Below are 13,324 nucleotides of genomic sequence, written 5' to 3' on the forward strand. Positions count from 1 at the left end.
GCAGGGCATTTGGACATCCCATGTGGGGCATTTGGACATCCCATATGGGACATTTGGACACCCCAAGTAGGACATTTGGATGCCCCAAGACCCTTGGACACCTCAAGTGGGACATTAAGTTTCCTCATGTGGGACATTTGGACATGCCATGTGGGATATTTGGACACCCCAAGACATTCGAATGCCCTAAACGGGACATTAGGACATCCCATGTGGGACATTTGGACACCCCAAGACATTCGGACACCCCAAGCAGGGCATTTGGACATCCCATGTGGGACATTTGGACACCCCAAGTAGGACATTTGGACTCCTCAAGACCCTTGGACACCCCAAGTAGGACATTAAGTTTCGCATGTGGGACATTTGGACACCCCAAGACATTCGGATGCCCTAAGCAGGACATTAGGACATCCCATGTGGGACATTTGGACACCCCAAGACATTCAGATGTCCTAAGCAGGACATTAGGACAACCCATGTGGGACATTTTGACACCCCAAGTAGGACATTTGGATGCCCCAAGACCCTTGGACACCCCAAGTGGGACACTAAGTTTCCCCATGTGGGACATTTGGACACCCCAATCAGGACATTTGGACACCCCAAGACATTCAAATGCCCTAAACGGGACATTAGGACGTCCCATGTGGGACATTCGGACACCCCAAGACATTCAGACACCCCAAGCGGGACATTTGGACATCCCATGTGGGACATTCGGACACCCCAAGACATTCGGACACCCCAAGCGGGACATTTGGACATCCCATGTGTGACATTTTGACACCCCAAGCGGGACACTCCGGTGTTCCTGCATCTCCGCACCCCCACTTCAGGGGACATACCAGTGACCCGATGGGGACTTGGCGGGGAGACCAGGGGTGTGGACACCCCCCTAAAACCCACAGCGATGTTGGGTTTAGACCCCTTGCGCCAGTTTAAGCCTGATCCTAACCTTACGCTTATCCCTGTCCTCTCCATCCCCAGGTCCTGCCGCCACCTGAGATGCTCTGAGTGCCGTGGGGTCTCTGCGACCGCGTCCCCCCCCAAAGAAGAAACATGGGGGATGAAGAGGAGGGGGCGTCCGTGCCGGGGGGGTCCCTGCCGGTGGCCGCCTGGCTGGGGGCCCTTCATTTGGAGCAGTACGCGGAGCATTTTGAGCGGCGGGGGCTGCGGCGGGTGGGCGAGTGCCGGGCGCTGACGGACGACGCGCTGGGCGCTCTGGGGGTGCGGCTGCCCGGCCACCGCCGCCGCATCCTCCTGGGGCTCCAAAAAGCTTTCGCCGACACCCCCGTCCCCGCCGAGACCCCCCCAAGGAAACCCATCCCCCTCAAACGCCACATTTTCCGCACGGCGGTGGCACCGGAGCAGTTGGGGACAACCCCGGTGGCGCGGGAGGGGGTGAGCGTCACCCAGCTGCCCCCACCCATCCCACCCAGGGTGGGTTGTCACCCCCCCGTCAAGTTTTCTGTATCGCTAAGGGGGGGCAGCCCGGAATACCCACACACACCCCAAAGCTGCCCCCCACCCCTGGAGGTGCCACCGCACGCCGAAATGGGGGTGACACCCCCCCCGCTGCCACCGCTGCCGGCCAAGCGGCACCAGCTGGAAGCCAAGGGACAGTCCCCGGAGACCCCTCCGGCGGCCACACCCCCCCCGCCGGTGCTGCCCCCCAGGGCTGTGCCCCACAGGAGGTAAGGGGGGGCTTGGGGGGGCGGTGGGACATTGGGTGGGTGTGTGTGGGGATGGAGGGGGATGCTTGGGGGTGCCCACCCACCCCAAAGGGCACAGCACGTCTTTTGGGGGTGCCCACCCTCCCAAATTACCCCTGGGGGTACCCATGTCCCCTAAAGGGCACAGCACATCTTTTGGGGATGCCCACTGCCCCAAAATATACCTCTAGGGGTATCTACCCCCCACATACACATCCCTTGGGGGTACCTACCCCCCCAACCTCAGCACATGCCCTGCAGGCACCCGCAGCCCCCTAAAACATCCCTCTGGGGGTACCCACCCCCCCAGCACATCCATCTCAGGGTACCCCCCACTTCCAACCCCAGAACATCACCCAGGGGCACCCCCAGCCCCCTATAACATCCTTCTAGGGGTACCCACCCCCTCCAGCCCAAAGCATCTTCTGGCGGTACCCACAACCCCCCAAAACGTCCCCTTGGGGGTAACACCCCCCCAAAGAGCACAGCACGTTTTCTGGGGTACCCACCCACCCAAAACATCTCCCTGGGGGTACCCACCTCTCCCCAGCACAATACATCTTCTTGGGGTACCCACAGCCCCCCAAAACATCACCCTGGGGGTACCCCCCCTCCCCCCCTGCAGGTTTTTGGGGAGACCCCCCTGCCCTTGGGGTTGAGGGGGACAGTGGTGACCCCCCCTTCCTGTGCTTTGTGTCCCCCCATGGAGTCACCCAGCTCCTGTCCACCCCAGGACTCACAGTGTCCCTGTCCCTGCATTTCTGCATCGGGGGGGGGTCCCCAAATCCACCCCCCCGGGGCTGCTCTGACTGAGGGGACACTGGTGACCAGCGATACTGGTGGCCCCGGTTTGGTGACAATTTGGTGACAGTTTAGTGCAGATTTGGTGCCAGTTTGATGACACTTTAGTGTTGGTTTGGTACCAGTTTGGTGACAGTTCTGTGCCAGTTTGGTGACAGTTCGGTGACAATTTGATACTGGTTCGGTGACAGTTTGGTACCAGTTTGATGACAATTTGGTGACAGTTTGGTATTGGTTTGATGCCAGTTTGGTGCTGGTTTCGATGCCAGTTTGGTACCAGTTTGGTGACAGTTCTGTGCCAGTTCGGTGACAATTTGATACTAGTTCGGTGACAGTTTGGTACCAGTTTGATGACAACTTGGTGGCAGTTTGGTATCAGTTTGGTATCGGTTTGATGCCAGTTTGGTACCAGTTTGGTGCCGGTTGGATACCAGTTTGGTGCCATTTGGTGCCAGTTTGGTGCCGGTTTGATACCAGTTTGGTGCCGGTTTGGTGACAGTTTGGTACCAGTACAGTGACAATTTGGTGCTGATTTGCTACCAGTTTGATGACAGTTCTGTCCCAATTTGGTGGCAATTTGGTGATAGTTCAGTCCCAGTTTGGTGCCAGTTCGGTACCGGTCTGGTGACACTTTGGCACCGGTTCGGTGCCGATTCTGCTGGTTCGGTGGCACTTTGGTGACACTTTGGTGACATTTCTGTTCCTGTTTGCTACCAGTTTTGGGCCACTTTGGTGCCGGTTCAGTCCCAGTTTGGTGACCCTTTGGTGCCGGTTCGGGCCCGGTTAGGTGACACTTTGGTGGCACTTCGCTGCCGGTTCGGTGGCACTTTGGTGGCACTTTGGTGGCAGTTCCGTCCCGGCCGCGCTGTCACTCGGGCCACCCCAGGAAGTTTTGGTGGCGGCCGCAGGAAGTGCCGGGGGTGACGAGCTCCGGTCCCCGTGTGTCCCCACCCGCCACCAGCCCCGGCCTCGCCGTGTCCCCGCCACCCGCCCAGGTAGGGATGTCACCGATGCCACCATGGGGGACACGGGGGGACATGGGGGGTCAGGACCCGCTCAGCCCACTCCGTGCTGTTCAAAGTTTGGGTGGCTCCAGCAGCAGCTGGATGGCGTTGGGGACATTATTTGTGTCACCCCCCCGGGTGTCTGTTCCCTCCCGTGGCACTGCGGGGGTTTGATTAGAGCTGGCGGGGGGGGATTTGTCCCCTGGGGGGTTCGGGGATGTCACAGCGGGGTTGGTGGCACCGAGCCAAGTGCTGACTCAGCTCGAACTGGTGGTGACGTGTCCAGCGCTGGGGGGAGGACAGGGATGGGGACAGGGAGACAGGCATGGGGATGGGGACACAGGGGGACAGGGATGGGGACAGGGAGACAGGCATGGGGATGGGGACACAAGGGGACAGGAATGGGGACAGGGAGACAGGCATGGGGATGGGGACACAGGGGGACAGGGATGGGGACAGGGAGACAGGCATGGGGATGGGGACACAAGGAGACAGGGATGGGGACAGGGAGACAGGCATGGGGATGGGGACACAGGGGGACAGAGATGGGGACAGGGATGGAGACAGGGAGACAGGCATGGGGATGGGGACACAAGGGGACAGGGATGGGGACACAGAGACAGGCATGGGGATGGGGACACAGGGGGACAGAGATGGGGACAGGGATGGGGACAGGAAGACAGGCATGGGGATGGGGACACAAGGGGACAGAGATGGGGACAGGGATGGGGACAGGGAGACAGGCATGGGGATGGGGACAAAGGGGGACAGAGATGGGGACAGGGATGGAGACAGGGAGACAGGCATGGGGATGGGGACACAAGGGGACAGGGATGGGGACACAGAGACAGGCATGGGGATGGGGACACAGGGGGACAGAGATGGGGACAGGGATGGAGACAGGGAGACAGGCATGGGGATGGGGACACAAGGGGACAGGGATGGGGACACAGAGACAGGCATGGGGATGGAGACACAGGGGGACAGAGATGGGGACAGGGATGGGGACAGGAAGACAGGCATGGGGATGGGGACACAAGGGGACAGAGATGGGGACAGGGATGGGGACAGGGAGACAGGCATGGGGATGGGGACACAGGGGGACAGAGATGGGGACAGGGATGGGGACAGGGAGACAGGCATGGGGATGAGGACACAGGGGAACAGGGATGGGGACAGGGAGACAGGCATGGGGATGGGGACACAGGGGGACAGAGATGGGGACAGGGATGGGGACAGGGAGACAGGCATGGGGATGGGGACACAAGGGGACAGGGATGGGGACAGGGATGGGGACAGGGAGACAGGCATGGGGATGGGGACACAAGGGGACAGGGATGGGGACAGGGAGACAGGCATGGGGATGGGGACACAGGGGGACAGGGATGGGGACAGGGAGACAGGCATGGGGATGGGGACACGGGGACAGGGATGAGGACAGGGAGACAGGCATGGGGATGGGGACACAAGGGGACAGGGATGGGGACAGGGAGACGGGCGTGGGGATGGGGACACAGGGGGACAGGGTTGGGGACAGGGAGACAGGCATGGGGATGGGGACACAGGGGGACAGGGATGGGGACAGGGAGACAGGCATGGGGATGGGGACACAAGAGGACAGGGATGGGGACAGGGAGACAGGCATGGGGATGGGGACACAGGGGGACAGGGATGGGGACAGGGAGACAGGCATGGGGATGGGGACACAGGGGGACAGGGAGACAGGCATGGGGATGGGGACACAAGGGGACAGGGTTGGGGACAGGGAGACAGGCATGGGGATGGGGACACAATGGGGACATAGGGATGGGGACACAGGGACAGGGAGAAAGGGACAGGACACAGGGATGGGGACAGGGGGACACAGGTACAGGGGACAGGGATGGGAACACAAGGATGAGGACACAGGGACAGGACACAGAGATGGGGATGGGGACACAGGGATGGGGACACAGGTGTAGGGATGGGGACAGGGGGAGGGGGACGGGGATGGGGACACTTGCCCATGTCAGGGTGACATTAGCCCACCCCAGGCTGGGGAAGTGCTGGAGAAGCCCTGTGGGGGCAGCACCCCTGGGGGGGTCATTACAGCGGCATTTTTGGGGTGATGCCCCCGCCCCTCCCATCTCCCCCACTTCCAGCTGTGCCACCGTGGTCCCCGGTGCTTCTCCAGCTGCTGGTGGCCCAGCGGGGACCCGTCACCCCCTATGAGGGGAAACAACCCCGGGGGTGGGGGGGGCGCATTTTGCAAGAGGGGCTTGGGGACAGGGTGGGGGGGTTGCATTGTGTCCGCCCCCAACCCTCTGGGGTTCTGCTGTCCCCTCCCAGGCCTCTGAGGTACCCACTGTCCCCCCCGAGCACTATGGGGTCCCTGTGAGCCCCCCAACCCTTTGGGGTCCCACTGACCTCCTCCGACCACTTTGGAATCCCTGTGATCCCCCGCAGCTCTCTGGGGTCCCACTGTCCCCCCCCCAACCACTTTGGGGTCCCTGTGACCCCCTCCAGCTCTCTGGGGTCCCACTGACCCCCACCCAGCCCTTTGGGGTCCCAGTGATCCCTCCTCATCCCTCTGAGGTTCCATTGTCCACTCTCAACCCTTTGGTGTCCCACTGTCCCCCCACGACCACTTTGGGGTCCCTGTGACCCCCCCAGCATTCTGGGGTCCCACTGTCCCCTCCAGCCCTGGGCCAAGGCACAGGGGGTGACAATGACATCTCAACTGGGATGTCCCAGAGGTCGGTGGCCCAGCCCAAGGGGACAGCGGTGGCCCCAGCAGAGGTTTGGGTTGGGGTGACATTGCCCTCCCCATCACCCCAAGTTTGAATACAGGGGGCCCAGCTGAGCCGTTACTGGGGGGGGGGGCACAACAGATAAGACACTTATCACTTCCCTAATGTCACCCTTGTTACTGGCCACGTCCTGCCCGCAGCGGGGGGGGGACAGGGCTGGGGGGGGTCAGGGGGTGGCTGCCAACCCCAGGAGGGGCTGAGCCACAAATGGTTTTGTCCCCAACCCCCTTGAGATGTCCCCAAGGAGGCGGTTGTCGCTGTCATCGCACCGTGCCACCAAAATCCTTGTCATCGCACCATGCCACCGAAACAGGGGACTGGGGGGGGCTGCACCCCCTGCCTGCCCCCCTGCCCGCAGTCCCTAATGTATGGATGGTTGTGGCCGTTGCCATGGGAACGGCGGCTGGAAAATGAGGTCACCGTCCCCCAGAGCCAGTGCTCCCTGTCACCCCCCCCCCAGCTCTGGGGACACGTCCGGGCACCAGACAAGGGGCTGGGAGTCACTGGGGACAGGGACGGGCTGGCTGTCCCCCTGGTGCTGGGGACATCCTTGACTGTCCCCAGGGTGCTGGTGGCAGCCTCATCTGTCCCTTGTGTGCTGGTGAGATGCTTGGCTGTCCCCAGGGTGCACTGGGTCCTGGTGACATGCTTGGCTGTCCCCTGGGTCCCCTGGGTGCTGGTGACATCCTTGGCCATCCCCAGGGTGCTGGTGGCAACCTCAGCTGTCCCCTTTGTGCTGGTGACATGCTTGACTGTCCCCTGGGTCCCCTGGATGCTGGGGACATCCTTGGCTGTCCCTTGGGTGCTGGTGGCAGCTTTGGTGGTCCCCATTGTCCCTCTTGTCCCCTGGCCAAGCTTTTGGTGACACAGCACCCTTGGGACACCCCGTGGCCACCAAAAGCCCCACGAGGAGCCACCCAGCCCGTGTTCAGACCGGTTTCAAGGCTCCGGTGGCTCTTGGTGGCCTTGGGTGGCAGATAAGGGACCCGAGCGGCGGTGGCAGCGCCAGGAGGTGAAGTTGATGCTAAAAACTGTGATTTTGGCCTAAAACCGCAGCGTTAGGACCCACAAAAAGGTGGTTTGTTGCTGTTAGGAAGTGGGGTCTGGCTCCTCTCTCCGCAGTGTCCCCGTCCCCGAGGGTGTCCCCTTGGCCCCGCCGGCCATCGCGCCCCGTGCGAAGCCACCAACCAAGGCCTTTGTGCCCGAGTTCGGTGAGTACGGGGGTCTGGGTCCCCCCAGTTTTCATTATCCTGTCATTTGTTATTATTCTATTATGATTAAATTATTCTATTATGATCCTATTATTGCTTTATGGATATTTTTATTATTCTATTAGTATTCTATTACTTATTATTATTCTATTATTTTTCTATTAGTTTTTACCATTCTATTATTACTTTATTGCTGCTTTTCATTATTCTATTAGTATTCTAGTATTTATCATTATTATATTATTATTTGTTACCCTTTTTATTATTCCATTAGTATTTTGTTACTTATTATTCTATTATTATTTTATCAGTATTTTTTATTAATCTATCAGTATTCTATTACTTACTATAACTTCTGTTTCATCATTATTTTTATTATTCTATTACTATTCTATTTTTCTTATTTTATCATTAATTTGTATCATTGTATTAGCATTCTGGTATTGATCATTATTTTATTATTACTTGTTAGAATTTTTAGTATTCCATTACTTATTATTCTTCTGTTATTTTATTATTTCTAGTTATTCAATTAGCATTCTAGTATTTATTATTATTCTATTATTACTTTATTTTTAGTATTCTGTTAGTATTCTATTATCTATAATCTATTATCTGTTATCTGTTATCTGTTATCTGTTATCTGTTATCTATCATCTATTATCTATCATCTATTACCTATTATCATCTATTATCTATTATCATCTATTATCTATTACCATCTATTATCTATTATCATCTATTATCTATTATCATCTATTATCTATTACCATCTATTATCTATTACCTATTATCATCTATTACCTATTATCATCTATTACCTATTATCATCTATTACCTATTATCATCTATTATCTATTATCATCTATTATCTATTACCATCTATTATCTATTACCTATTATTATCTATTACCTATTATCATCTACTATCTATTATCATCTATTATATATTATCATCTATTATCTATTACCTATTATCTATTACCTATCATCTATTATCTATTATCATCTATTATCATCTATTATCTATTACCTATTATCATCTATTACCTATTATCATCTATTATCTATTATCATCTATTATCTATTACCTATTATCTATTACCTATTATCTATTACCTATTATCATTACCTATTAGTATTATTATCCTATTATTATTATTATTATCATCATCATCATCCTCCTCATCCTATTATTTTTATTGTTCTAATTTTTATTATCATCCTGTCACTATTTTTATGACGTTGATTATTTCCATCATGATCCATTACCCATCCATTATTAATTGCCTTCATTCTATTATTAATGAGCCTTTCCCACAGCCGCGCAGGCTCGAGAGCTGCAGAACGAATGGGGAGGGAGGGAAGAACACCCTAAAAACCACCCCTTTGTGACCCCCACGTCACCAAGTCCCCTCCCGGTGGTGGCAGGAGGGTGGTGACGGTGTCCCCATGGTGGTGGGGACAGGTGACAAGACCCCTCTGTCCCAATTCCCTTCTCTTCTTTCTCTTCCCAGATGACTCCGACTACGAAGACTCCGCCTGGGAGGAAGAACTAACCGGAGCCGCAGGGGACATGGGTGACAAGGTTGGGGACATGGGTGACAAGGCTGGGAACACCGCAGGGTGGGGAGGAGCTATGGGGGCCACACAGTGTCCCCAAGGGCCAGATGCTGCCTTGGACTTGGAGTTGGGCAACACTGGGGGTGGCTGGAGAGGGGGTTTTGTCCCTACCGTGTCACCATTGTGTCCCCACAGGTCCCCAGTGGGTCCCCCAACTGAATTTGGGGGGGGTTTGTCACCAAGACACCCCAACAAATCCATCTCAGCACCAAACCAACTCTCAACTTTATTCTAGCAAGAGCATTTTAGCCATGAAACTAATGAGGGTCCCCACAGGTCCCCAGGACTCCCAAAGTGAATTTGGGGGGGCTGTGTCATCGAGACACCCCAAAAGATCCATTTCAGCACCAAACCAACTCCTGACTTTATTGTTCCAGAGCGTTTTAGCCACAAAACCAACCAAAAATGGGGTTTTATCCAAATTATTTAGTGCTCCGGCAACGCGAGGCGCAGGTTGGCGCACCAGTGGGGAAGTTGTTGTGGGAGAATAATGGGGTTAATCTATGGTGTACACGCCTTAAATCACCAATAAACCCCCAAAATGGTGAAATAACCCCAAATCCATATTTAAAATGCCAAACCAAGCAACCAACCAAAATAAAGCAAGAAAGCCCCAAATAAAAGTCCCAAACACCACAATGAAAGGTGCTGGGGAAGCAACAAACCCAGGGCACGCGGGCGGGGATTTTGGCTTTATTTACCGTGGTTTTCGGCGTTTTTTGGTCCATTCCGGTGCAGGGAGGGGGTGGGTGGTGCTGGGGTGTCCCTGTCACCTGTTTGTCCCAGCAGGAGGACGCGGAGCCGGCGCGGCCGCGGTCCCTGCGCGTCAACAGCCTGTTCAGCGAGGATGAGCTGGTCGAGGATTATTTCGATGCTCCCCCTGCCGGGTAGGTGTGCAAGGGGGGGACACGAGTGTGCAAGAGTGGGGACACGTGTGGCCACAGCTGGGAGCGCTTGTGCAAGGATGGGCACAGTTGGGGATGCTTGTGCAAGGGTGTGTGTACACGGCTTGGGATGTGTGTGCAAGGGGGTGTGTCCACAGCATGGAGTGCTTGTGCAAGGGTGTGCACAGTTGGGGAGGCTTGTGCAAGGGTGTGTGTGCATGGCTGGGGATGTGTGTGCACGGCTGGGGATGTGTGTGCAAGGGGGTGTGTCCACATCTGGGAGTGCTTGTGCAAGGGTGTGCACAGTTGGGGAGGCTTGTGCAAGGGTGTGTGTGCATGGCTGGGGATGTGTGTGCACGGCTGGGGATGTGTGTGCAAGGGGATGTGTCCACAGCTGGGAGTGCTTGTGCAAGGGTGTGCACAGTTGGGGATGGTTGTGTGCGCACGGCTGGGGATGTGTGTGCAAGGGGGTGTGTGCACAGCTGGGGATGTGTGTGCAAGGGTGTGTGTGCACGGCTGGGGATGTGTGTGCAAGGTTGTGTGTGCACAGCTAGGGGTGTGTGTGCGCAGCTGGGGATGTGTGTGCATGGCTGGGAATGTGTGTGCACAGCTGGGGATGTGTGTGCAAGGTTGTGTGTGCACAGCTGGGGATGTGTGTGCATGGCTGGGAATGTTTGTGCAAGGTTGGGTGTGCACAGCTGGGGATGTGTGTGCAAGGTTGTCTGCACGGCTGGGAATGTGTGTGCAAGGGTGTGCATGCACAGCTAGAGACACTTGTGCAACAGAGTGTGTGTGTGCACAGCTGGGGATTCTTGTGCAAGGGTGTGCGTGCACATCTGAAGATGCTTGTGCAAGGGTGTGCGTGCACATCTGAAGATGCTTGTGCAACAGTGTGTGTGAACATCTGAGGATGCTTGTGCAAGGGTGTGTGTGCACAGCTGGGGGCATGTGTGTGCACAGCTGGGGCTGTGTGTGCAAGGTTGTGTGTGCACAGCTAGGAATGTGTGTGCAAGGTTGTGTGTGCACAGCTGGGGATGTGTGTGTACAGCTGGGGATGTGTGTGCAAGGCTGTGTGTGCACAGCTGGGGCTGTGTGTTTGTGCACAGCTGGGGCTGTGTGTGCAAGGTTGTGTGTGCACAGCTAGGAATGTGTGTGCAAGGTTGTGCGTGCACAGCTGGGGATGTGTGTGCACAGCTGGGGATGTGTGTGCAAGGTTGGGTGTGCACAGCTGGGAATGTGTGTGCATGGCTGCGGATGTGTGTGCAAGGTTGTCTGTGCACGGCTGCGAATGTGTGTCCAAGGGTGTGTGTGCATAGCTAGAGACACGTGTGCAACAGAGTGTGTGCACATCTGAGGATGCTTGTGCAAGGGTGTGTGTGCACAGCTGGGCACTTTTGTGCAAGGGTGTGCGTGCACAGCTAGAGACATTTGTGCAACCGTGTGTGAGCACATCTGAGGATGCTTGTGCAAGGGTGTGTGTGCACAGCTGGGGGTGTGTGTGCATGGTTGTCTGTGCGTGGCTGGGAATGTGTGTGCACGGTTGTGTGTGCACAGATGGGGATGTGTGTGCACGGGTGTGTCTGCACAGCTGGGGATTCTTGTGCAAGGGTGTGCGTGCACAGCTAGAGACACGTGTGCAACAGTGTGTATGCACATCTGAGGATGCTTGTGCAGGGGTGTGTGTGCAGAGCACAGGATGCTTGTGCAAGAGTGTGTATGGATGACTGGGAATGCTCCTGCAGGGGTGTGCACAGCTGAGGATACTTGTGCAAGGGTGTGTGTGTGCAGCCGGGGCTCCTTGTGCAAGGCTGTGTGTGCATGGCTGGGGATGTTCCTACAGGGGTGTGCACGGCTCGGGATTCTTGTGCAAGGGTATGTGTGTGCACATCTGAGGACGCTTGTGCAAAGGTGTGCATACACAGCTGGGGACGATTGTGCTGGGCTGTGTGCACAGCTAGAGATACTTGTGCAACAGTGTGCATGCAGAGCTGGGGATGCGTGTGCAAAGGTGAGCATGCATAGCTGGGGATATTTGTGCAAGGGTGTGTGTGCACAGCTGCGGATGCTTGTGCAAAGAGGTGTGTAGATGGCTGGGGATACTTGTACATCGGTGTGTGTGCACAGCTGCGGATGCTTGTGCAAAGGGGTGTGTGGATGGCTGGAGATACTTGTGCAAGGGTGTGTGTGCACAGCACAGGGTGCTTGTGAAAGGCTGTACGTGGATGGCTGGGGATGCTCCTGCAGGGGTGTGCACAGCTGGGGATACTTGTGCAACAGTGTGTGTGCATGGCTGGGGCTGCTTGTGCAAGGGTGTGTGCGCACAGCTGGAGATGATTGTGCAAGGGTGTGTGTGCACAGCTGGGGATACCCATGAAGGGTGTGTGTGCACAGCTGGGGATACCTGTGCAAGGGTGTGCACGGCTGGGGTTGCTCGTGCAAGGACATGTGTGTGCACAGCTGGGGATACCTGTGCCAGGGTGTGCACGGCTGGGGATGCGTGTGCAAGGGATGTGCGTGCAAACCCCTGGGGGGGGATGCTTGTGCGTGTGTGTGCACGCGCAGATGGTGGTATTTTGCACGCACATCTGTGTTTGCATGTGTAGGCGAGGGATGCGTGTGCAAGGTGTGTGTGTGCAAGGGATGCTGGCACACATATTCCCAGCTGTGCACACGCAACCTTGCACAAACATTCCCAGCCATGCACAGACAACCATGCACACACATCCCCAGCTGTGCACACACACCCTTGCACAAGCATCCTCAGATGTGCACACACGTGCAAGGATCTGGCTTCACGTATGTGTGCACGTCTCTCTTTGGGGCTGTGACCCCTGGGGGTGTCCCTGTCCCCCCCTCCCCAGGCTCTCTGCTGTCCCCAGACCCTGGGGACGCACCGGGACCCCCACCCAGGGGACTGTCACCGAGGTCTCTGCTCACAAACACCCGGCGCCTCGGGGAAGGACAAGGGGAGGCTGAAACGAGTGGCGGGGGGGACACGGCCACCCCCCCTGGATCCGCCAGCTCTTAACCCCCCTCCCGGTCCCCAGCGGTGGCAGCAGCTGCAGTGACACTGGGGACAGCATGGACGGCGCGGCCACCACCGCCCCGCTCTCGCCCACCGTCAAAGCCGGGTGGCTGGACAAGAACCCGCCGCAGGGGTGAGTGACGTTCCGGAGGGGACGCGGACCCCCCGCCCTGGTGCTGAGATGCTCTCCCCCCTTTTTGCACCTGTTGTTCCTGCTCATCAGGTGTAATTTTGCATTTTGCAGCCCTAATCCCCCCATTTTGCACCCTGAA

At 56.4% G+C, this 13,324-nt stretch overlaps 1 protein-coding gene across 9 annotated transcripts in view; it reads left to right on the forward strand.

The window, feature by feature from the left end:
* Positions 1-13,324, forward strand: part of ARAP1 (ArfGAP with RhoGAP domain, ankyrin repeat and PH domain 1) — a 53,662-nt gene that overhangs the window by 13,131 nt on the left and 27,207 nt on the right. For 4 of the 9 annotated variants that reach the window (XM_065049570.1, XM_065049569.1, XM_065049572.1 and 1 more), the window contains exons 2-6: positions 991-1,697; positions 7,432-7,520; positions 9,038-9,108; positions 9,930-10,030; positions 13,075-13,185. In XM_065049570.1, coding sequence (XP_064905642.1) covers positions 1,063-1,697; positions 7,432-7,520; positions 9,038-9,108; positions 9,930-10,030; positions 13,075-13,185 — 1,007 coding nt within the window. In that variant the 5' untranslated portion in view covers positions 991-1,062. The other 5 variants (XM_065049571.1, XM_065049574.1, XM_065049575.1 and 2 more) reach the window with 5 other exon arrangements.

Source organism: Columba livia, chromosome 1, assembly GCF_036013475.1.
Source record: "Columba livia isolate bColLiv1 breed racing homer chromosome 1, bColLiv1.pat.W.v2, whole genome shotgun sequence".
NCBI lineage: Eukaryota > Metazoa > Chordata > Aves > Columbiformes > Columbidae > Columba > Columba livia.